Source organism: Lynx canadensis, chromosome B1 (genome assembly GCF_007474595.2).
Source record: "Lynx canadensis isolate LIC74 chromosome B1, mLynCan4.pri.v2, whole genome shotgun sequence".
In the NCBI taxonomy this organism is placed as follows: Eukaryota; Metazoa; Chordata; class Mammalia; order Carnivora; family Felidae; genus Lynx; species Lynx canadensis.
Genome location: NC_044306.2, coordinates 74,277,236 through 74,303,510, shown reverse-complemented (window position 1 = coordinate 74,303,510; position 26,275 = coordinate 74,277,236). Strand labels below are relative to the sequence as shown.

Below are 26,275 nucleotides of genomic sequence, written 5' to 3'. Positions count from 1 at the left end.
ATATTGTCTGCCTGAGGTTTTTCCACTTTTTTTAATGCCAGAGGTTCTTATTTATTTCAGTAATTTTGGGGTTTCTGCTGCATTGAAAGGTTCTTCTTGACCAAAGATACCATTGTATTTTTAATATGTGGTTTCAAAAGATTAACCTTAGCTAAGTATATGCTGTGTAGCTCAAAATATAGTTGGTTGTTTTTGTTTTTTTTTTAAGATACTTCATTTGAAATTGTTTTGGACATTGCTTATTAGTATGTAATATGTTGACAAATTTAGCATATGATACCCAGAGAGGCAGGATTCTCATTGGAAAGCCAGGTTTTGATATCCATGTGACCTGGATTCAACTAGCAATATTGCCATTTACTACCTAGTCAAAATTACCTAATGTCTCTGAATCTAGTTTCTTAATCCATAACATAGCAGTATTAAAGCCTCCGATGAGATCACGTGTGTACTTCCGGGCCTGGCTTGCTGGAGGCACTCAGTGATAGTATAGCAGTAGGTGACTATTTTTTCTGTTTTTTTAAGTTGATTTTGAGGGGGAGAAAGAGCTAGTGAGCAGTGCGGGAGGATCACAGAGAGAGAGCAAAGAGAGAGGGAGAGAGAGAATCTCAAACAGGCTCTGCACTGTGAGTACAGGGCTCGAACTCATGAAATGTGAGATCATGACCCAAGCTGAAATTGAGTTGGACACCTAATGCACTGAGCCACCCAAGTGCCCCGTGGATGACTATTTTGACAGCAGAGAATACAGGGAGACTTTTTAGCTCATTGCATTTGTAGTTTGTTGCTCTTGTCATTGTTTTTAAATACATGAAGGAAGAAAAAGGAACATGACAAAAGAAAATGTAATCACAAACATGGTTTGGAGTGGCATTACTTGCTGCTTTAGTTAGTATTGCCAACTTATATTCAGTTTGTTAAAATGTTAGTTTTTTAGAAGTCAGGACAACTTTCTCTTTTGGTAAAAGTTATATCTACCTCTTTATTGCCAAGGCCTTCTGCCCCTTTGTTAATGAGGAAAGAATAATTCCATTGTTTTCCTGTAGTAATCCAGAAGATCACCACCTATTGGCATAATCACCTTGTAAACCTTAATAATTATGCCTAAGTAATGTCCCAAAATGGACTCCTTTTAGGAAGTAAAATCCTGAGAAGTCATATGTTAAAATCAAGCTAATTTTTCTTAGTGGAAGTTCTTTCTGTCTTATTTGTATTAAACATATATTCTTCATCTGATGTTCAGTAAGGGATAAAAGCCATTACTGGAAGTGTTAATAATTCCATTTTTGATTTATCATTTTTAGTGTCTCTTCCAGATAAGAAGAGACTTTGATTTTTGTGGCATTTGATTTTTTTTAAGCTCATGTTAAATCAAAAACGTAAATAGTTGTCAACTTTTTATTTCTTTCTCCTATTTAGCAGGTTAAATTACAAAGCTACTTAATATGTGTAGTTCTTAAATAAAACTCCCAGTCTCTCGGAAGTTTTGATATTGCTTTCTGCTCGATGGGAAATTGAGAGCGTCGGGTCTTAGCTTTCCTCACTCTCACACGTGGAGGTGTCCATTTTGTTGTTCCACGGCTCACATCCCTACTTTCTTCACCAAGGCCACCTGTGCTTGATCATACCCATGGCAAGTCTCTGTGCTCTCCTTTGGATTCCTCCTTACCAGCTTTCTCTCCCTTTCTGGGATTTTCCAATATCTGAATGTGAAATGTCCTCAGATACAGTGCTGAAAAAGCTTCATCACCCCAGAAGACTCATTTTCTGTCACTGCGATTCATCTGTTCATCTATCCAAGAAGTATTTATTGAGCTTCTGTTCTGGGCCAGCCACCGTTTTGGGTGCTGGGGACATGTGTCCACGAGCAAAACAAAGATTCCTGCCTCTGTAGAGCTCACTCTGGTAAAGGGAGACAGACCTCAAACAATAAACACGATTACTAAGCAGACTATGTATAGTATGAATAGGTGGTAGGTATATGAAAAATATTAAAAGTAGTTCTAGAATTGGGGGGTGGGGTACAGATTTAAAATTGAGTGGTCATAGGAGACCTTATTGAGAAAGCACAATTGGAAGGAGAGGAGGGAGTTAGCCTGTGAATATCTTGGGGAGAAACATCCAGAGAGAGAGAGAGAGAGACACTCTCCAGAGAAGACAGCCAGTGCAAAGACCTTAAGATCACAGCATAGCCAGTAAGTTTGCAAAACATCAAAGAGGCCAGTGTGACTAGAGTAGAATGAATGAAAATGGACTAGTAGCAACTTAGGTCACAGAGTTAATGAAGGGGGATGGCCATCTGCACTGTTGCGAAGCTTTTACACTAAGTGAGATGGGGAGCCGTTCGGTCCTTCAGCAAATTCTTGTGCTCTTGCTATGTACAGTGATACCATGCTAACTATGCCCTTGTGAATTCGTACTTTATTTCAGAAACTAGACCATAAATACATTGTATGTTAATTAACATGTTCAACAACAGAGAAATGAGCAGGCACTATCCTAGCACAGAGAGAGAGAAACTTAATTTGTTTCTTATGCCTGTTGCCTCAATTTTTTCTCCTGGATTTTGCTGCTTCTGGTGCCAGTACTTAATGCTTTCAGTGCCATTTTTCTGGCTTTTTCTCTTTTCATAACCTCTTTCTTCTACCAGTTCTGTTGAGGTTGACTGTCTTATAGAACTCTTTACTTTTGACAATTAAAATCTCTCTGGCTGTTCTACAGTAGTTCCCCCTTATCAGCAGTTTTGCTCTCTACAGTGTCTGGAGGCTGAGGATTCTCCTGATGTGTGGTCAGAAGGTCCTCAGTAGCCTAATGCTATGCCACAGTGTCTGTGTCATTCACCTCACTTCATCTCATCACATAGGCATTTTTTCATCTCACATCACAAGAAGAAAGGTGAGTACAGTATAGTAAGGTATTTTGAGAGTGAGAGAGACCTCATTCACATAACTTTTATTATAATACATTTTATAATTGTTTTTTAAAAAAATTTTTAATGTTCATTTGTCTTTGAGACAGAGACAGAGCATGAGTGGGGGGGGGGGGCGGCGGGCAGAAAGAGAGAGGGAGACACAGAATCCAAAGCAGGCTCCAGGCTCTGAGCTGGCAGCACAGAGCCCAACGCGGGGCTCGAACTCACGGACCGTGAGATCATGACCTGAGCTAAAGTCTGATGCTTAACTGACTGAGCCACCCAGGCACCTCTGTTATAATTGTTTTAGTTTATTATGGTTGTTAATCTCTTACTTTCATTTACTACTGTTTTCTTCTCTCCACTCTCATGTCCTTCAAGATTGATTCTAAAGAATGTTTTCTTCTCCATACTTACTCCCTTAGACAGCAGTTTTAATCTGTGTAACTAGTATCTGAGCTCTAGAAGAAACTTCGTGTTCTTTCCAGACTTGTATTTTTAACTGAATATGTCTAACAATATAACAAATGAAGATCATCCTGGGGTCTGTCACTTGCACAATTTTGGTATCTTCACATTGGAAGACTAACTCTGGTTCTGCTGTCTATGTAATCCATCACCAATTATTGTCCATTTTCTTTAGTTAAATATTTTTTGTATTTTCCCTATTTTCAATCCTGTACTAACCCTAGTCTGGTGTTTCCAAACTGTTATCAAGGCCCTGTTTTAGATTCATGACTCTATTATTTCACTCCTATTCCATTTTTTTTTCATTTTTTCAACGAGAAAGTTAAGTGAAAGCAATAGCTTGTCAAAATTGATGTGAAATAAGTAGTGCTAACACACTCAGTTGATATAAATCTAGGCTTTAAAATAGTACTTCTGTCTCCTAAATTGTAAAGAAAGGTTTGTTTATTCCTTTCACCCGAGTCTCACTTTTGAAGAACTACCATTTAAGACTACCATTCGTGAGACTTTAGCCTGTGTAGCCCCATCTTAAGTATATATATGTTTTCTGTCAAGGTTTTGAAATAGGAAAAAATAACTCCAATTCAGGCAACCACCTTGACAAAGTAGGATCCCCAGGCTGGTCCCCAGCATTCTCTCCTCAGTCCCTCTCCCTTCTTGCTGTGCACGCTCCTCTTGGGAAATCTCATGTACTCCTGTGGCTTCCATTGCCATCTACAGACCTTTGATTCCCCAGTTCGTATTTCCTGCCTGTACCTCTGCACTGAGGTCCACACTTGTGTTTTCAGCTACCTACTAAACATCTCTCTTTGATGGCAAGTCACATTCAGTAATTTACAGCTCAGTTCATTACCCAAACCTGCTTCTCTGTGTCTTTATAGACTCTGGAGCTACTATCCACTTAGGCACCCAAACCAGGTAGTTATCCTAGGGTTTTTTTCTTCCTTTCCTCCATATCCGGCTCATTCTAAACCTCAATTGATACCCCTCAGATCTCTCCTTTCTTCTGCAGACTCACTGCCACTGTTTAGGCTTAGACTTTCATTATCTCTGGCCCAGAATTTTGAATTATTGTCTTCACCAGTCTCCCTGTCTCCAGTCGTCACTTTCTCCTGTGTGCTATAGTAGTTATCTTTAATGTCTTTTGGATGCTTTCCCAATCCTGAATAATAAAGTCCAGATTCCTCAGCCTGACTTTTAGGCTGTCTGTAATCTAGCTCCTGCCACTGGCCAGCCTAATAACCTGCTCTTAGCCTTTCGCTAACCATACAGACCAGTTATACCTAATTGTTTACAGCTTCCTAGTGCCACTCATTTTATATCTTTGTGTTTTTACATGCTGTGCCTCGTTGGCTCTTTTTACTAGTTGAACTAACAAACTCCAGCCTGTCCATTAACCAGAGATATATATCCATTAAGACCCACTTTAAGACTCTTTTATTCTAAGTTTTTATCTTTCCTCCTCAGCAGTTTAGTACTTTTTTGTACTTTGACCATCTTATATATATATTCATTTTATGGAGTGAAGTCTTATGTGCCTTATTTCCATGGCAGATGTTCTTTGAGGGCAGAGATATCTTAATGATGTTTTATCCCCAGTGTGGAATGGAGTTACTGAGGCATGTAGAGACATAATAAATGTTGTTGAATGAATGCATAAACCAATACACCTCTGCCTACTTTCAGCCCCAAGTATTGTGTTCTTGGTCTAGGAGCCTTCCTCCTTGGCCTGTAATTTTTGTCTTCCATTCTACAACATATAGCAGTAGAGATGATTTCCACTAAGTAGTCATGATTATAGTAATCTCATGGAGGGGGGGAAGCGAAATTCAGCCTCAAATATCATATATATGAATGATGAAGCATGAATTTTAAACTCCATTGTTTGTTTTTATCACCACTTTACCTGAATTATAGTTTGCTGGACACTAGCTCAACATTACCCAAAGTAATTCTGTGGAACAAATATGTAACAGATGTAGGTTAAAAGGAGAGTTCTGTAATCAATGCCATTGGAAGATCCTGGGTTAATAAAGATAAGCTCATTTGAGTTCTCAGAGCCTATAATATGCTATCATATACATTTTGATTCTTGCTTGCCCCATTTTCATGAGGGATTAATGTTCCATGGAACATACTTTGGGAAATGCCCAACTCTATGGGTTTGTTTGTTTGTTTTTTGTTTTTTGAACATGAGTCAGGGTATTTTCAACCACAAATAACAGAAAAGTAGATCCAAATTGGGTTAAATAATAGGGGTTTTTAAATAAGAAGTTTGGAGGTGGGCTGTGTCAGAATTGGTTAATCTCCCTACAGGTTGATATCAGAGGTCTGGACTACTCTGCCATTTTTTGGCTTTCCCTTTTCGGATGCAAGTAGCTACTACAGCTACTATATCTTCCATGACAGTGTTCAAAGCTGGAAGAAAGATGGATTTGTTTCTTGTACATCTCTTTTTATCCGGGAGGAAAATCCTGGAATGCTCCCTTTCCCAAGTGGGCTTTCCTTCATGTTTCATTGTCCAACTTTGAGTTACATGCTCATGCTGGCAGGGTAAGCCATCATAATTCATCCTCTGGGACTAAGAGGGAACTCATTTTCTCTGAGTGCATTACCACCCCAATGTTGGAGTTCTGTTTACAAAGAAAAGCTTTAGAGAGACAACTAGCAGGGTCTGCAAAATTATATATGTATTTCAAAGTCATGTCTTTTAAATTGAATGTTCTTATTCTCTTCATTGTCTCAGATAATGAAGAGTTTAAATATATGTTGAGATTGAGCAACTAAAATATTGGGAGTGGATGGGGAAGTATATAAATTAAGTATTTTTATTGTTAAATAATTTAATAAAAAATTATAATAGGTAATATTACAGCTGTGAAACTTGCATGAACTTATATCCATGATTCAGAGATTTTTCTTTTATGAGAGAGAGAGAGAGAGCGTGAGTTGGGGATGGGCAGAGGGAGAGATGGAGAGAATCCTAAGCAGGCTCCATGGTCATGTATGTGAGATCATGGCCTGAGCTGAAATCAGGAGTCAGACATTTAACCAACTGAGCCACCCAGGTGCCCCCAGAGATTTATTTTTGATAGGACTTTGAGATTTCTTTTTTATATTTATTTGTTTATATTTTCTTTCATAGTAGGTAGCTTTGGGCTAGTCTTCTAAACCTTTCTTCAGGAATTATTTTCCTGTGCTATTGGAGCTAGTTGGATATTTGAGAAACCTCACTCTAGAGCTGTAGCATTCCCTGCACTCTGCTATACTTCATGTGAGTTACAGGTTTGTGACATCCATTCTTCATTCATAACTATTTTCTCCCCAAATCAACCAATATGGAAAACATTTATTCCACAAAAAACTGAGCCTACAATTTTGACGTCATGCCACCAGGTGGTAGCAATGTCAGGATAGGAGAATTTATATATTGGTTTCCTGGCATAGCCCTAATTTCAATTTGTTTGGCCTGTTTTGCCTCAAAAACCATATCAATATTTTATACATTTTAATATTTATATATTTAAAATGTGTGTGGCTGCTTTACGTATTTAGAAGTTTTACAAAAAGAGCCCTGTTAGTTGTGTGCTTTTTTTTTGTTTGTTTGTTTAAAATATAGTTCTTACTTGACCAAAGGTATGGCTCAAACTTCCAGGTCTGTATTTCATCAGATTCAAATATAGGGCTTTGTTCAGGCTCCCTCGTATTTATATTTGTTTATAACTGTAAATTTCCTACACTACAACTCTTTGGAAAAATTAGTTTAGAATAGATACAAAACAACCTCAGTTTTAAGTTTCATTAATTATTATGTTTTTAAAAGCTATATGGGGGCGCCTGGGTGGCTCAGTCGGTTAAGCGGCCGACTTCAGCTCAGGTCATGATCTCGCGGTCCGTGAGTTCGAGCCCCGCGTCGGGCTCTGTGCTGACAGCTCAGAGCCTGAAGCCTGTTTCAGATTCTGTGTCTCCCTCTCTCTGACCCTCCCCCGTTCATGATCTGTCTCTCTCTGTCTCAAAAATAAATAAATGTTAAAAAAAAAAAAATTAAAAAAAAAAAAGCTGTATGTATTTTACCTTTTCAATTATTTCTAACACATAAACTTGCTGCAAATCTTAGTTTGGTTGCCTGTTCTCAACTCTTGAGCTAGTTTACCATCTGAATGTGTTAGGTTGCCCTCTTTACTCTGCGAAAGCTATTTTGGCTATGGAAGAGAAGGCTTTAGGTTGCCTTTTTAATCCTTTGAAATCCAAGTTCTCATGAATCTTTCCATTGTAAGAAGCAGAAATAGAAAAAAAATTAATGGTCTTTATTAAGATGGTAAAAGCCTCTATGCGCAGGTACTCTACAATTTCTCAATACTGTTGTCTCTTTATGACTTGTTCTTTGGCTTTATAAATTTATTTTTTTAAATTTATTTATTTATTTAGAGAGAGCATGTGCATGAGTGGTGGGGGGTGGGGGGGCAAAAAGAAAGAGGGAGAGAGAGAATCCCAAGCAGGCTCTGCAGTGTCCGTGTAGATCCTGTTGTGGGGCTCCATCTCATGAACCTTGAAATCATGACCTGAGCTGAAATTAAGAGTTGGATGCTCAACAGACTGAGCCACCTAGGAGCCCCGGCTTTATAAATTTAATGTGGAGTTTATTATAACATGACCTCAATAGAAATTTAAAGCTTTAAATTTAACATCTATTTAAATTAAATAGAAACTTGAGCTTAAATTCTTTAATTGATGCTACTTAGCAAGTAATTTATTGTATTTTAGATTGGTGGCTTCTAATGAAATTTAAATACTTAAACTGAATAACATATTGGATCAAAACATTTTAAACAGCATTTTAGCAACATTTTCATTAAAAATTTTAATAGTGGACAATCTTCATTATTGTAAGTGTTCAGAAATGGTAAGAGTAAAATGTGGGCATATTATTTCCCAGTGCTCTTAAAAGACAGTAGGAAAATCACCAATTCCTTATGTAAAAATAATTTTGCTGATCTTAGCATCTATGTAGATCTATTGGCTGATTCTGTCAATTATTGTATAAAAGTAAGAAATTGGCCAGCCATCCTGGAGTTTGTTGGATATGAGTGTCCCCATGGGCTATTGTGAGCCATACTTAAAAGTGAGAGAGCAAGAGCCCACTTGGAGCCATGTTAAATTCTGCCCCAGAGAGCACTGAGACCTAGCATAAAGTCTGTGAGGAATGAACCTCTGAAAAACCAGACTAGAAGGGAGTGGGGAGCCAAGCTGGGGAAGAGAGGTGGTGAGAGATGGAATATTGTGTAGCCCTCAGAGAATGTATCTTCTGCATCTTGGGGATTGTAGTTGGGGGGACACAACAGGGAAGTTTGCAAAGAACCCAGGAGTGTAGCCATGCGAGGATTTAGTATAAACATCTGTCAAGCCCAGAAAGCACTGAGACATCTTCACAACAGTACCTGTGTATGCTGTTTTTCTGTCCCCTTTACCTATTTTCTCTCCCCTCCTCCAGGCCTTGGTAGAGGTGGGGGACAGGAAGCAGAAACTGCAGTTAGTGGACTGGAGGGAGAACAGAAACTCTCCAAGAAAGAGGACAATGTGCCTTTTTTAGCAAAAGACCCATTGGCAGCCATCTGTTGCTGAAAAGGGAAGTCTTATCTTTAAATCAAGTATTGATTATTTTGTTAAACATTTTAATTTCTGATCAGGGCTTTTGCTTTGCAACTTAAAATAATTGCAGATATTAAGAGTCATCAAAGAAATCATGGGACTCCTATCTCTTCTAGTGGCAGAGAAGTACTTCCCACACCTAGCTGTTTTTAAAATGGCAGTTGGGGGGGCGCCTGGGTGGCGCAGTCGGTTGAGCGTCCGACTTCAGCCAGGTCACGATCTCGCGGTCCGTGAGTTCGAGCCCCGCGTCGGGCTCTGGGCTGACGGCTCAGAGCCTGGAGCCTGTTTCCAATTCTGTGTCTCCCTCTCTCTCTGCCCCTCCCCCGTTCATGCTCTGTCTCTCTCTGTCCCAAAAATAAATAAACGTTGAAAAAAAAAAATTTTTAAATGGCAGTTGGGGCAGGAATTAAAGTTGCATTTATGGTTTAAACCCATAGGTACAGTGCAAAATATGTATACATTATTTGTTAATACAAAAATATTAATAAAAATCTCATTTTTATACTTAATTCTAAGTTTCCCTTTGATTTAAAAAAAAAATCACTTATTGAAGAAACAGGTCATTCCAGATAATTTTAGATTTAACCTGCTAAGTGGATTTTGGGTTTCCTTGTCAAGTAGAATTTCTTAACAGATTCCCTAACTAGGACATATTCTTGCCCACAGCACTGACAGACATAATAATTCCTACTTATTTTCACTATTCACTGGGGTCCTTTTACAAGGAAGAATGGTCGTTGGTAGACAGTAACCTCTGCTGCTTAGCCCTCATTTCAGAATTTATCATATTACAACCCAGTTCTCATGTCTGAAGAGCCTAATCTTCCATAACTTTGTTTGGAACCTGCTTCACTTCATCAGCTGGATTTTGCATGTTTTTGGCTTTCAAAATATCTAAAGGACTCTTAATTGGATTCTGACTGTAGTCACAACTTCTGTTTTCACTACACTATAAGGCTTCTGTTGGACTTTATCTTCTATATCTCTCAACTGCTTTTTAATGTTTTTTTATCACTTCATAGAAATTAAAAATAATTCTGTTTCAAATAGTTCATTTCCAAATTTTCTTGCTTTTTCCTTCTTGTAATTTCTTTACTCTTCTTTTTTTCCTTTTATTACTTAATCTTAGCGAACATACATACTCCTTATATTTCTAGTTGAAAGAATGCTTATCTCCTGTTGCGCATTGCTCTCTGACAGTTCATTTCTTCACATTGTAATTTTTGATTATTGTGATCTCGTCTTCAGCAGGTATATCATGTGTGAGAGTTTGAGTTCTTTGGGTTTGTAGGTATGCACTTACTGAATGGCTTCACTTTCCCTTTGTGTTGCTTTCTTAATGGGATTCTCACATTTTTCCAGTGTCCATTATTTAAGATTTCTGGTGCACTTGTCTCATTTCCAGGTTTTTCAGTGTGCTCCGCAGGTTGGATTGCTGGAATATGACTTCCTTGTTAAATGGAGTACGAGTTTGCTATATTTTTACTAGCTTCACAGAGCATTGTCTTTTTTTTTTCTTCAATATATGAAATTTATTGTCAAATTGGTTTCCATACAGCACCCAGTGCTCATCCCAAAAGGTGCCCTCCTCAATACCCATCACCCACCCTTCTCTCCCTCCCACCCCCCCTCCCTCCCACCCCCCATCAACCCTCAGTTTGTTCTCAGTTTTTTTTTTTTTTTAATTTTTTTTTTTTCAACGTTTATTTATTTTTGGGACAGAGAGAGACAGAGCATGAACGGGGGAGGGGCAGAGAGAGAGGGAGACACAGAATCGGAAACAGGCTCCAGGCTCTGAGCCATCAGCCCAGAGCCTGACGTGGGGCTCGAACTCACGGACCGCGAGATCGTGACCTGGCTGAAGTCGGACGCTTAACCGACTGCGCCACCTAGGCGCCCCTGTTCTCAGTTTTTAAAGTCTCTTATGCTTTGGCTCTCTCCCACTCTAACCTCTTTTTTTTTTTTTTCCTTCCCCTCCCCCATGGGTTTCTGTTAAGTTTCTCAGGATCCACAGAAGAGTGAAGACATATGGTAACTGTCTTTCTCTGTATGGCTTATTTCACTTAGCATCATACTCTCCAGTTCCATCCATGTTGCTACAAAGGGCCATATTTCGTTCTTTCTCATTGCCCTGTAGTACTCCATTGTGTATATAAACCACAATTTCTTTATCCATTCATCAGTTGATGGACATTTAGGCTCTTTCCATAATTTGGCTATTGTTGAGAGTGCTGCTATAAACATTAGGGTACAAGTGCCCCTATGCATCAGTACTCCTGTATCCCTTGGGTAAATTCCTGGCAGTGCTATTGCTGGGTCATAGGGTAGGTCTATTTTTAATTTTCTGAGGAACCTCCACACTGTTTTCCAGAGTGGCTGCACCAATTTGCATTCCCACCAACAGTGCAAGAGGGTTCCCGTTTCTCCACATCCTCTCCAGCATCGATAGTCTCCTGATTTGTTCATTTTGGCCACTCTGACTGGCGTGAGGTGGTATCTGAGTGTGGTTTTGATTTGTATTTCCCTGATAAGGAGCGACGTTGAGCATCTTTTCATGTGCCTGTTGGCCATCTGGATGTCTTCTTTAGAGAAGTGTCTATTCATGTTTTCTGCCCATTTCTTCACTGGGTTATTTGTTTTTCGGGTGTGGGGTTTGGTGAGCTCTTTATAGATTTTGGATACTAGCCCTTTGTCTGATATGTCATTTGCAAATATCTTTTCCCATTCTGTTGGTTGCCTTTTAGTTTTGTTGGTTGTTTCCTTTGCTGTGCAGAAGCTTTTTATCTTGATGAGGTCCCAATAGTTCATTTTTGCTTTTAATTCCCTTGCTTTTGGGGATGTGTCGAGTAAGAGATTGCTATGGCTGAGGTCAGAGAGGTCTTTTCCTGCTTTCTCCTCTAGGGTTTTGATGGTTTCCTGTCTCACATTCAGGTCCTTTATCCATTTTGAGTTTATTTTTGTGAATGGTGTGAGAAAGTGGTCTAGTTTCAACCTTCTGTATGTTGCTGTCCAGTTCTCCCAGCACCATTTGTTAAAGAGACTGTCTTTTTTCCATTGGATGTTCTTTCCTGCTTTGTCAAAGATTAGTTGGCCATACGTTTGTGGGTCTAGTTCTGGGGTTTCTATTCTATTCCATTGGTCTATGTGTCCGTTTTTGTGCCAGAGCATTGTCTTTTAATAAGCACTATCTATTGCATAAGGAAAAACAATTTAATACAAAAACACCCAGCATTCAGTGCTCACTACATGCCTTGAGTTATTTGTTACTATATTAATTTACCGAAAAGATTCAAGCCAATACTGTTTTAACTGTGTATATAGTGGGCACTTCATGAAAGCTTATTGAATGAAGAGCCTTCCTGGCATATATTAATTTATTCTTCTCACTCCTGTTCTTGGAGACTTAGTTCTACAGCCCAATATAGAAGAGTAAGAATGTTTTAAATCTGATACCTTCTAAAATTATCCAAATTCACAACATTCATTGCTAGCCAGCGGTATATGAAGTAGACTATTATTAAAGCTTTATCTGTTGTAAGAATTAAGATGGTAATGGCAGAAAACCCAAATTTACTTGGCATGAATGATAAAGGTGAAATTGGTTTAATGCCTCATTAAATTAAAAATTGTCAAAAGTAGGGCCTACTTCAGGTATCATTTAATTAAGATTGTGATTCTATTTCTCTGCATTTATCTTGGCTTTGCCTTTTGTGTGGTACCCATATCACTGAAGTCGGCTTTCTTCACTGTTGTAAGATGGCTGCCAGCAGTGGTTTGGGCTGTCTGCTTCCTTGTAGCCTTGTAGTTTAGGATCCAGAGGGCAGGAGAGTGTTGTTTCTCAGAACCACTGAGATCACCTGTGGCAAAGAGCATTCCAGACAGTGATAGACTTAGGCTAGGGGTCACTGGCTATCCCTCAGTAACACCCAAAGCTTTATTAAACCCTAACAAGAAATGGGCAAGACGTACATGAAGAAAACTACAAAAGTCTACTGAAAGACATGAAAGAACACTTTTTTTTAATGTTTATTTTTTGAGAGACACAGAGTGAGCGGGGGAGGGACAGAGAGAGAGGGAGAGAGAGAATGAATCCCAAGCAGGCTCTGTGCTGTCAGTGCAGAGCCTCATGTGGGGCTCGAACCCATGAACTGTGAGATCATGACCTGAGCTGAAACCAAGAGGATGCTTAACCTACTAAGCCACCCAGGTGCCCCTGTTTTAGTCTTTTAACAAAAATGTACTCATTTTAATTTCTTGAGAATATATATTGCTTATAATGGGGAAATAATTTTTTTAAATAATAGTGACATATGCTTATTATATAGAAAGTTTAAAAATATGATCCACAGTACAGAGATAACCATTTTTAAATTTTTGTGCATTTTCTTGCAGGGTTTTTTTTTTTTTTTTTTTTTTATGAATAGGCTCTCAAATGTATTGACAGTCGTGTTTCCAGCTTTTTAAAAACTCTGTTCTGTATTTTATAGTGTCATTAAAGACATTCATACCATGAAATACTGATTTAAAATTTCTCTATTGTTAAGGCAATTACACGGCTCCTGTCTTTATATATGTCTTTTCAGTGTTCTTAGTTTCCTTGTCACTGATGCCTAAATGAAATGATGCCTTAAAAAGTAAATTTTAAAGTTGTAGATACTCTAACAAGACTTTTTGGATATGTTAAATATTAAAGTAAATGATACTGCTCTTTTTTTTTTTAAAGAGAAACAAAGACATAGAATCTATTTTTCCCATAATATACTGTATGTGAGTCTTGATAAAGCAGTAGACTGATCTGGTTTCTCTTGCTGTTACCTCTTTTCTGCATTATCTGTTCCCTGACATTCTTTCCCACCTATGGAAATCTCTATGTTCCTTCCCTAATGCTTTGACATTGTTTTATTTCTTAAAAGGAGCAAATCAGAATTCCGATGCAGACAGCTTGAATCAATCTTTCTGTTCCTCTTATGAATAGGCAGTTCCTCCAAGCAGTGAACTACCCCTTTAGAAAACATTGGCATTATGTTTCTCAACCCTCAGTATCTGTATAGGTGGTCTGGAATGCATTAAAGAGAGGCATTGTGTCAGATCCTCAAATCTAAAGATGAATTCCTCTTCTTACTGATTATAAGTAGTATCTGTTGTTGTTGCTGTTGTTTGTTCTGAGTTGCTGGGTTTTAAAACATTATTTAATGAAAGTAGGAAATGGACTTGGTGTAGTGTATAGTTGGTTCTTGTTTTATTTATAGAAATGTATATAGAGTGCTGTTCAAAGGGATTTTATGGTGCATACCTTTCTGGAATGTAGAGTATCACTCATTTTTCTATTTTTGTAAATGTGGTCTTTTGTATTTCTTTTAGTGACAGAATTATTAAGATATTTTGTTCGTTTCTAGTTCAGGTTATAATACTTAGCAGTAATTCATTTTTGCTGATGAACTAGATAATCTTCTCCCATTTATAAATATCTCATGTATTTTAGTTGGGTTTGTTATTGTAACAAAACAGGTTTTTGTTCAGACCAGTAGTTCTCAAAAGTGTGGTGCCCCCAGACCGGAAGCGTCAGCATCACCCATCACCTGTGAGCACGTTAGAAATACAGATTATTAAGTTCTACTCCAGACCTACTATTCAGAAACTGCGTGGTGTAGCCTGGCAACCTGTGTTTTAACAAGCCCTTCAGGTGATTCTGATATATGCTCAAGTTTGTACCATTGGCTTAGATAGTATCTATACAGTGGCCAAAAATCCCTGCTCTTTTTACTTGAAAGCCTGGGTTTGGTTTAATTCCAGGGTATGTGTTAAAAACTTTAGCAATATTGCTTCTGAGAGATGTGTAGGTGAAAAGCTGTTAGCAGGGGCGCCTCACAGGAGTTGCTTTCATTGTTTCTGGTAGTTGAGATTTTGAGAACAAGGGCCAGGAGTCCTTCCCTATTGAGCTGAACCAAGTTGCTTCAGTACTTCAGATAATTAGCAGATGCTTCTCATCTGAGCATGTTATTTAGGTTGTGCCTTCCCCCCTTACCAACGTACTTAAAATGACAAATCATGAAATCACATTTAAAACAGATACTATTTTCAGAGTTAAGGAATTCCTGAATTAGCTCTTTCAAATGCTTTTAAGTTATACATACTTACAAGCAGCCATACAATACCTGGAAGACACTTCATCAATGTAATTAAGATATATATCTACTAATTATTGGCTTATTTTTGTATAATTATTAACTATTTGGATAACATCTTCTTATCTGGTTTTTTAAAAAAACATTTTTAATGGAAATATGTATTTTTTCACTAGAAGATTCTCTACTCCTGAATTTAAATGTCACATGCCTTTATTATTTCAGGGGAGTCCTGCAGGGTGGAATATTAACTTTTTAAACATGGCACTATTTTATAAACGGGAACCCTTGTTTTAAAAAACTAGATCTTGGGGCGCCTGGGTGGCTCAGTCGGTTAAGCCTCTGACTTTGGCTCAGGTCATGATCTCACGGTTCGTGATTTCGAGCCCCTCGTTGGGCTCTGTGCTGAGAGCTCAGAGCCTGGAGCCTGTTTCAGATTCTGTGTCTCCCTCCCTCTCTCTCTCTCTCTGACCCTTCCCTGTTCATGCTCTGTCTCTCTCTGTCTCAAAAATAAATAAACGTTAAAAAAAATAATAAAAAAAAATAAATAACTAGATCTTGTTAAATCTAGGACTTTAAAGCATATTTTGGCTCCTAAATCTACAGATTTTTTTTTTTTTTTTAACTCAGAAGATAATTACTCTCAGAAGAGGTGTAGCTGGTTTGGTGGTGGTGTCTTCTTGGCAACACAGATGGATCTTGTTCATGCTATGGATTAGAATCAGTGATGAGAGAGCCATTAAAGGAAAGCTGACAATGTTTCCTTTATGCATATTGAGAAATGGAAGATTTCCTAAAGCCAGGATAAAGCCACTAACTTTTGGAAGATACTGTTTGTGATTTTTAATCTATGACACATGAGTATTATTTACCCTGTACATATAACTAGGTCATATTGTGAAAGGTCAGCTTCTTATAATCAGCCTAAAGAAATTCATCCAGTCATTAATTATTTTCTAAATGTTTGTAACTCAAGAGTGAGGGAGGAATGGAATAGATTTTAAGAAGGCTCTTAATCATATGAGTCTGAAATTTCTAACTAGCAGAAGATGTGGTGAATTTAGTATTGGGAATATCCTTTGATGCTTTAGTCGTGGGCCCAGGTGAGATTAATAAAATTGAGACAAAGGGAAGCAATGTTTTTAAGCTATCCAGTCCTTTTTGGTGTGGTCCCAGCCATATGCTAATGAATATTCTATGTTTTGGTTTCTTTATGCTGGTATTATTTAATCCACTTCCACATATAACTTACCACTTTCTAAGCTTAGTATAGTACTTGAACTGATCACTTTTAAGGTATGTAAAACATGCATAAAAACTGCAACAGACTAATAGATTTTTCCTTCGTGAAGAACTTAGTATATCAAGTATGTAATGGCTTATAATGTAACTGATTTAAGAATAATAAGTGAGGCATTCATTTTTGACTCAGTCAGTGAGATAGACCATAATACTACAAGTCTGTAAGAAATAGTCTAGAGTGTTTTATTTCACTTTAGGCAGAAATGAAATGAAATTTGAAGAAGTATATAAAACATTTTTTTGAATTTTCAAATTCATGTCTTTTAATTTAAATTTGTGTTAGCTAACATATAGTATAGTTTTGGTTTCAGGAGTAGAATTTAGTGATTCATCACTTAAAATTCAGTTCTTAACTAAATAATATACCTCAAGTTACTTGGCATGGAGTTGGAGGACCTGATAAATAAAGATTTCAGAAAAGACTGAAAGCATATTATTCATTTTTCTGATTGGATGAGAGGATATATTTTTCAGCGTTTTTGGTTTTTTTTTTTTTCATTCTGCCCTAATGATTCATGGTAGTTTGCTTCAAATTAGAGAAGTTAGTTCCCAATGTAGTTTTTGACTTACTTGTTACACTGACTTGGGCTGAAAACAAATCTCATCTTGACTTCTTGACTTATAAATTTCATGTTAAGCAAGTTCATCATTGGAAGCCATTTTGTTTCTTTTAATTCTCCAGTTATCTGAGGGAAACCAAAAGCATGCAAATCTACAGAAAAGCATTGAGAAAGCTAAAGTTGGCCGACATGAAACGGTAAGTTTGTAGATTCCTTAATAATGTCAATTCTAAATAGAAAAGTAAGAACATAGAGTTATCTATGAGGAGTATGCCATTCCTATCAGAAGAGAGGTGAGTACAGCAAAGGACATGGACATTGGACCTGGTAGGATTTACTAATTTTAAGTATAGATTTATTTTTTATTATTATATTATATATGGCAGCATAACATAGAAGCATAAATTCTGGGGCCAGGTGGCCTGGGTATGAAAGTCTCCTAAATTTTCTGTTCTCAGTTTTCCCAGCTATAAAATAGGGAACAAAATCTACCTCTTTGGGTTATCCTATGGCTTAAACTAGCTTATATTTGCAAAGCATTTAGAAGAGGGCCTGGCACAAGGTAAGCCCTTTATAAATGCTTATGAAAAATTTTGAGAGTCAAGTTTTTAAGTCTTGGCATAGAACATATTGAAAACTATCAATATATTATCCTTGAGGGTTTGTAATATTTCTAAATTATTTAAATGAATACTGATACACTGTTTTATTTTAAAAAGTGTAATGTTCTCTAAAGTATTATGTTAGCGGTTTTTAAAAATCACTTGACTTTCTAGTTTCATCTTTATCTCAAGTATGGATTTATGACTTAAAAAAACTATTAAAGATCAGCAGGCACCACTAAGCATTCCATCTAGGCCTCTGTTTGTATCACTTGATTGTGAAAGAGACTCAAAAACCTGTCACATTATGGGGCGCCTGGGTGCTCAGTCAGGTGTCCGACTTCAGCTCAGGTCATGGTCTCACAGTCTGTGGGTTCAAGCCCCACATCAGGCTTTGTGCTCACAGCTCGGAGCCTGGAGCCTGCTTTGGATTCTGTGTCTCCCTCTGTCTCTGCCCATCCTCAACTCGCACTCTCTGTCTCTCAAAAATAATCATTAAAAATTAAAAAAACAAAACAAAACCCCGTCACGTTGTAGAAAAGAATATATCACAGGTTTGCAGTGGCTTTTCACAATTATTTCACATACCTTCTTTTATGTGAATAGTCAGCAGTCACAGATAGGAATTGGAATTTGGTAATTTTTGAAAAATGTTCAAGGGAAGTAAGTTCTGGCATAACCTGAAGCTGTTATATTTCTTTAATTGACAGAGCAATTACTATTTCTTTATTTGATCCTTTTTGTTCTTGAACATTGGCAATAAATTATAGAAGCACCTTCGATTAATGGTGACATACCCATGCCCAAAAGTTGTCTGCTGCATGTTACCCAGCCCACTGGATCTATTGCAGCTAGGAAAAAACCTAGTTGGTGCTTGCATCTATCAGAAGACTGTAGTAGTTTAGAAAGGCTCCTGAGAATGATGGACTCGTGTTAATTGTGAGAACACCAATCATGATTTTTTAGAAACACCTAGCCGCTGTTTACTAGGTATTATCCATGGTGATGCTGCTGCTGCTGACGATGATGATGATGAAGAGATAGCTAACATTTATAATCTGCTTACTGTGAGCCAGGCAAGTACTGTCCCAATGCATTTTATATTTATTGAATCCTGCCAACAGTGCAAGGCTGTGGCCACTATTACTGTCTCCGTTTTTAATTTGAGTAACTAAAAGACACAAAAAAGTGAAGTAATTTGGCAAAAATCTCAGTGCTAGTAACAGTCTGAGATGGCTACCACTTCAGGGTGTCTGGAGAACTATCATTGCCTTCACAGATTCTTCCCCATTTTGCTGCTTGTCTCATTTCTCATGGAGTGTGTATAATTTGGGTGTGGGTGGCAAAGAATAATTATCTTATGTCATAGGTTTTTTTTTTTTAATGTTTGTTTATTTTGAGAGAGAGAGCAAGGGAAGGGCAGAGAGAGAGGGAGAGAGAGAATCCCAAGCAGGCTCCGTGCTGCCAGCACAGAGCCCAGTGTGGGGCTTGTACTCATGAGATCACGAGTTGAACTTGTGAGATCATGATCTGAGCTAAAACCAAGAGTCAGAAGCTTAACTGACTTAGACACCCAGGTGCCCGTATTGTAGTTATTTTTAAATCTCTTCTGAGTTGTACTAATACAGTATACACTGTAATCATTTTTGGCTATTTATATTTAAATTTAAAACATATGCAGTTAAATTCAGTTTTTCAGTAACAATAGCCATATATCATGTACTCACTAGGTACATGTTGGTAAGGTTTCCTGCATTGGAGAGCACAGATCTAGAACATTTCTGTCATTGTAGAGTTCTGTTGGGTTGTGCTGCGTCAGACCATGATGCCCTGTATATGCATTCCCTGTACAAATGCTAGCAAAGGAGCTTTCTTCACTTTGGAACGAAAGAGAACAGTTAAAGGCAAAAGTCAAAAAATACAGGTACCAAAATATAAACTAGCAAGGGACCTTAAATAAGTCCCATCAGACAGCTTGAACTCTACTTGGTTTTGCTTCAGGCTTATCCTCTCAGTCTGTACCATAACCTTTCACACATATGAATTGAAAACTGTGACACTGTGACTTCTACCTGTTAGTGAGAACTCTGGCGGGAAATTTCAAGTGGTGTTTATCAGATCCTGTTGTATTAAAAGTTTCTTCCGGTTTACCTTTAAAGGAAAGTGATAGGAGACCACAAGCAGTAATTCTATTGTTTCTGACCTCTTTAAATATTTTTCAAGGTTGATGATCATCCTTAAAGGTTGAAAAATTGTCTACCACACTTGTAATGATTATGTTGCTCTAAAATATTACTTCTATATATAGATCGAAGAGGCACTTTTTCCTAACATATGATGACCTAGTCATCTTTAAATTCATACATAATCAGTGACCTCTCATCTGTTTATGAGTGGTCCATTCTATATATTAATTCCCATCCAGTTAATCAAAATATATGATAGATGTTTGAGATTTCAGAGAAAAATGAGAATTGAGTTTGTCCTTATACTGTGAATATAGGTATGTGTATATATAATGTCCAAAGCCTAGTGCACATTAGTTATGAGAAATAAAATGTTTATAATATGTATAGCCTTATAACCTATGGCATTTTACTTGTCTTAATTGTACATAAAACTGTTTTGAATGCAGGAAGAGCGAACTATGCTAGCAAAAGAGCTTTCTTCACTTCGAGACCAAAGGGAACAGCTAAAGGCAGAAGTAGAAAAATACAGAGAATGTGACCCACAAGTTGTGGAAGAAATACGTAAGTTTATATCATATCTTGCAGTTTTTTAACTTTACTCATGAAAGAGATTTTATACTTCTAGTTGCCTGGTAGCCATTCTCCATGTATAATGAGAAAATCAAGCCATTAGTAGTATTAATATTGCATTAATATTTCCATTAAAGAGTCAACATTAAAGCATTGAACAGTGACAACTTTGAAATTGTAAGCATTTCAAGGGTAATGAAGGTAGATAGGGTAGAAGGATAAAGATATAAACTATAAGCTTAGGAAACTGAGGAGTCAGAGAAGGAGTTAAGTTGGCCCCAAGCACAATGACTTGAGAATGAAATCTACCATTATCTTCTAGGAAAAAATATTACCAAAAATAGGAGTTTGCAAGTTACAGAAAATCAGTCTGTGCATTGACTTACCTTTTGAATACACCAATGATGTTTTCCTTTACTTTAAAACCAATCTCCAAAGCTTTATTTTTTTTTTTTTTCAACGTTTATTTATTTTTGGGACAGAGAGATACAGAGCATGAACGGGGGAGGGGCAGAGAGAGAGAGGGAGACACAGCATCGGAAACAGGCTCCAGGCTCTGAGCCATCAGCCCAGAGCCTGACGCGGGGCTCGAACTCACGGACCGCGAGATCGTGACCTGGCTGAAGTCGGACGCTTAACCGACTGCGCCACCCAGGCGCCCCTCCAAAGCTTTATTTTGAATAGTTTTTATATATTTATGTAAAGATAGAAATTTCAATATTTGAGGAAATGAAAGAGTATATTATAAGGGCACTGCATGTAATTGCCTAGGAAAATATGTATAAATTTCTTCACATTTTTCTGTCTTAGCCTGTCTTTTCATTTAGGGAACTTTACCAAGTGAAACTTTTAGACAAAACTAATAGTATGTGATTGAAGGCTTTGAGAGAAATTGAAAATATTTGGTACTTTAAAATTAGCTTGAAAGACACCTGGGTGGCTCAGTCCGTTGAGCATCTGACTCTTGATTTTGACTCAGGTCATGATTCCAGGGTCATGGGATCGAGCCCTGTGTTGGGCTCTATGCTGAGCATGGAGCTTGCTTAAGATTCTTTGTCTTACTTTCTCCCTCTCTCCGTCTCCCCCTCCCTCCCCTTCTGTTCCTCTCCCCTACTCATGCTCCCACTTTCTAAATAAATAAATAAATAAATAAATAAATAAAATTAGCTTGAGAGTAATTTGATTACAATTAAGCTCTCCTTGATGGTATTCCTTACAACTAAAAAATATTTAAGCAGTTCAGTTAGTGTAATCTAAAGTTAAATTTAATTTTAGAGACAGATCCCTACTTTGCACAACTCCAGGAGGCATTAATCACATGTAGTCCACAGCCTAGATGGTGATATGTATTGGCCCTGGTTCAGCCGATTCCCCAGGATGTTTTTCCCAGAGAAGTGGAGGTAGAAGAGCCCACCCGCCCCCTCCAGCCAGTCATTTTCTGTAAATCAGGCATTTAGAGAGACTTATTAGCTCTTTAATGCTGCCCACAGATGAATTTCATTTATCATCATCCTGCAAAATAAAGTGTAACCAAATCTACAAAATTAATGACTTTTATCCGTTTCAAAGTTTTAACTAATATCAAATGACCCTGCTTGAACACTAGCACCTCAAAGCGGTGCCGTAGGTTACTATGAGGAAGCTAGGCCTGCTCATGATTCGTCTTTAAAAGGAATTATATACTGCTTGTTAGGATGTCCAGTGTGTGTCTTGAGCAGCTTCTCATGAAAGAGAGCTTTGAGAACGGTTTTCTCACCCAGATTGAATGCCTCCAGGTGGTTTAGTTTTAGGATCAACATGTCTGTACCCTGTAGTAGGTCATCATGGGAATTCTGTTTTCACAGTTATCAAATCTGATCCTTCACTTATTACTCTTTCTTGGCTCTGCCTTCCTTCCTGATTTCAGTTTTGTGTAAATCTGGGACTTTTCCCTGAAAGTGCCAATTATTTGCTTACCCATTTCATTCTCTCTTCTGTCAGTGACCTACAACTCATAGCCATGTCCAGTCAAGGCTTCTGCTTTTCTACCTCATGGTCCCCGTTATATTGCCGTTGCTCTTTCCCTGGGCACATGACCTGCCTGACATCACTTCTACTTATGACCTGTTTTTACAGTCCTTTCCCTAATTTTAATTACTTCTGTCTACTCCAGAATGACTGAAACTTATTTAGTCTTACAAAACTATACTGATGGTGATCCTGTGCCAGTGGATCATCATGCAGTTCAGGAAATCCACAAGGATAGAGAATTGTGCCAGATCGATTCGTGAATGGGGAAAACTTTTAATTCAGGCATGTAATTTCAGCTGTTGCCATTCCTTGTACCTCTGGATCAAGCAGCAATTTTGGCAATTGCCTCCCCTCTTAGAAAGGTGATGAAATTTGATGGAAGAAGTTTCAAGGTATATAAAGGATGATGAATTTTCTGGAAAGTAGAATAGCATGGTTGAGGAGGAAGTTGTAACTAGTTTATGCTGGTTGCCTGAATTCTGTTCTCCATCTTAAGCCTTCTCTTTGGTGATTTATTTCTCAACCTAAGGGAAAACATGCCAGTGTGAATGAGTATTATGCAGGCTATGAGGTCTAAGTGAATGAGAAGAAAATGTTTTCTGGTTTACAGTGAGTTAAGAGACTTTACCGTTCTTCATCAACATCAGACCTAGATTATCTTTTCATATTTAATTATGTAGTCACCTAAGATGGATCCATATTTGGATGCTGTAGAATTTTGTAATGGTGAATCCATTACATGTATATTAATTTTTGACATTTTTACATTGTACATTTCTGAGCTTTATAGGGTTATGAGAGGATAAGGGTCCTTCCTGGCTTTGTATTATTTTTATTTTACTCCATTAAAAATATCTATCTTTATAAAATGCATTAATTATAGAAAATTACAACATATTTAATAGATAGCAGTTATGTAGGATAATCACATTATTCCATAAATCTATTTTAGATGTAAAGGTAAGATATCTTTTTAATATTTTTTAAGGTAAGATTTTTTTTTCTATGGAAAGCTACCACACTATAATCAGAAGGGGGAAAAAAACTATCAAAGCAAGAATTTTAGATTAACTTCAGTTCATACTTTTATAGAGAAATGCCCAATTCCTCTGCTTTTAAAATTCAGAACAGGTAACAAATAAAATTTTACTCAGATGTGGCACTTCCACTAGTAGGCAAGATAGAGTAGTAACAGACTGAATTTATCCTCCCACTTAAAAAACACAAACAAAATACATCAAATAAGTTTTTAAGATACTTGATATCAGACAATAAAGGACAATGCTTCTTAGAGAAAGGAAACAAATTAGGTCTTAAAATTGTGTCAGCTTATTTTATTGAGTTTCTGGGCTGTGGCACAAGGAAGGAGAACCTAGGCAGAGCCCTGTAGATGGAACTGAAAATCAAGGAGACCATTGTGGCTAGAGTTCACAGGACAGCCTACTAGAGAGGAGAAATTACACAGAAAGAGAACCCTGGGAATCTACAGAGGGTTCCCCTTAAGTATTTGGTGCATGCATATGAGGAAACTACCCAAAGCTGGGGAAAGAACAGTTTCAAAGAATTAGAAGGAACAGTGTCTAGCACTCACACAGGACCAAGAGTAGTGCCTATTCTCACCAAGCAGATTAGAAAAATTCATAACTCATAGGGCACTGGGTAGAGCACTCAAGACCATCTTGCCTCACTAGCAAGGACTAATTAGCCCTAGACTGAGCTTTGTCCTCCACGCATCTGACAAATCATAACAACAAATCTTGAAAACATTAGACTATATTGCAAAGTCAGTTAAATGCATCCCAGAACAAAGCTGAAGAATATTCACAGGAATACAAACCTGCTCAGCACCCAACAAAATAAAATTAGTGTCTAGCATGTAATGAAAGATTACCAGGCATGCAAAGAAGTGGGAAAATGTGACCCTTAATGAAAAGAATAATCCTTCAATCAAAACTGACCCAGAGCTGATGCAGATAGCAGAATTAGAAGACCATAACATTAAAAGCTATCACAGGGGCGCCTGGGTGGCGCAGTCGGTTAAGCGTCCAACTTCAGCCAGGTCACGATCTCACGGTCCGTGAGTTCGAGCCCCGCGTCAGGCTCTGGGCTGATGGCTCAGAGCCTGGAGCCTGTTTCCGATTCTGTGTCTCCCTCTCTCTCTGCCCCTCCCCCGTTCATGCTCTGTCTCTCTCTGTCCCCAAAATAAATAAACGTTGAAAAAAAAATTTTTTTTTTTAAATAAAATAAAAGCTATCACAAATGTATTGTATATGTTCCAAAAGTTAGGTAGAAATACGGCAGATATAGGGGCACCTGGGTGGCTCAGTTGGTTGGGCATCTAACTTTGGCTCAGGTCATGACCTCAAGGTTCGTGGGTTCCGGCCCCACATCAGGCTCTGTGCTGACAGCTCAGAGCCTGGAGCCTGCTTTGGATTCTGTGTCTTCCTCTCTCTTTGCGCCTTACACGTTCATGCTCTGTCTCTCTCTCTCTCTCTCAAAAATAAACATTAGAAAAAAAAACAAAAAACATGGAAGATATAAAAACTCATGTCAGAGTCCTGGAGTTGAACACCATAATATTTGAAATGAGAAACTGGATTGGATTCATAGCAGATTAAACTTTTCAAAAGAAAGGATTCGTGTATTTGTTTGTTTTTTTTTTTATATATAATTCATTGTCAAATAGGATTCGTGTACTTGAAGGCTAGCTGTAGAGAGTATCCAAAATGAAACTCAGGAAAAATAAATGTTTTTAATGCAAATAGCATCCCTAAAATGTGGGACAACTTCAAGTGACCTAATATATGTATAATCGAAGTCCCAAAAGGAGTGTATGCTGGGGGCATAGGGTGGTGTGTGTATGTGTATGTGTCCAACCCTGAAAAATACCTGAAGAAATAAATATCAGAAGAAGTAAAGGCTATTTTTTCTCAAATTTGATGTAAATTATAAACCCATAGATTCAAGAAATTTAAACATTTAAGTAGTAAATGGCAGTAATTCCTTATTACTAAATCTAGATAATTTTTTTAGATTTTAATCTCTATTCCCCCAGATGAGATTATTTCCTTTCCCCAGAGAGCTTACTGCTTTTAAAACGTGCTTTTTGCTAATGAGAGGTTTCATAGGATATTGACTATCATGTCATTGCATAAAAGATTATACTGGATTAAAGGATTATGAGTTTCACAAGTTGAGTTTAATAAGATTTGGTTCTTAATAGTGTGGCTACAGCACCCATATTACAACCATCAGGGTAATCTCAGTCGTAGTTTATTTTGAAAGTTTTTCTGCTGATACTAATTTTTGTGTTCATAGAGACCTGGTAGTGTATTATCTTTTACTTATTTCTCAGTAATTCTTGCAGGAACAATTACATTTCATCATGTTAACTGATTATTGGTATCTACATTAATTATTAGCAAGTTTAGTTATAGATATCTAAGAAGTGAGAAGTGAAAGTAATAATGTATGAAACATGAAATTTAATTTTAGCTACTCTGACCATTACTGAAGTGAGAACAGATAAAATAAGTTGTAGTAAACATTGAATTCCTAAAAAAATACTTAAAAGTAGATCTTAGAAGTACTTAAGAAATATTTTTGGAAATGCCAGGATGACAGTGAAAATGATGGAGTAAGGACCTCTGAAAATTTATCCTTCCAGGAAAGCTGGCAAAAATTGTCACAACTTTTCCAGAATTCTGGAAAAGAACCAAAGATTTGCCTATTCAAGAAAAATGGCTGAATATCAGCAAGAATAATAAGTTTTATGGTATTTTAACTTGCTCTATTCTTATCCCCTTCTCTATAGCTCAGCAATAATCTTGAAAACTAAGAGCCCTGCATTCCTGGTATCAGAGGGAGTAAGTTGGAGCTGGAGCTCTTT

General features: G+C 37.5%; 1 protein-coding gene across 1 annotated transcript in view; it reads left to right on the top strand.

Annotated features, from left to right (window-relative positions):
- MND1 (meiotic nuclear divisions 1) overlaps positions 1 to 26,275 on the top strand; it is a 65,112-nt gene that overhangs the window by 24,735 nt on the left and 14,102 nt on the right. The window contains exons 5-6 of the mRNA XM_030311894.1: positions 17,138 to 17,212; positions 20,253 to 20,367. Coding sequence (XP_030167754.1) covers positions 17,138 to 17,212; positions 20,253 to 20,367 — 190 coding nt within the window. The remainder of the gene's footprint in view (positions 1 to 17,137; positions 17,213 to 20,252; positions 20,368 to 26,275) is intronic.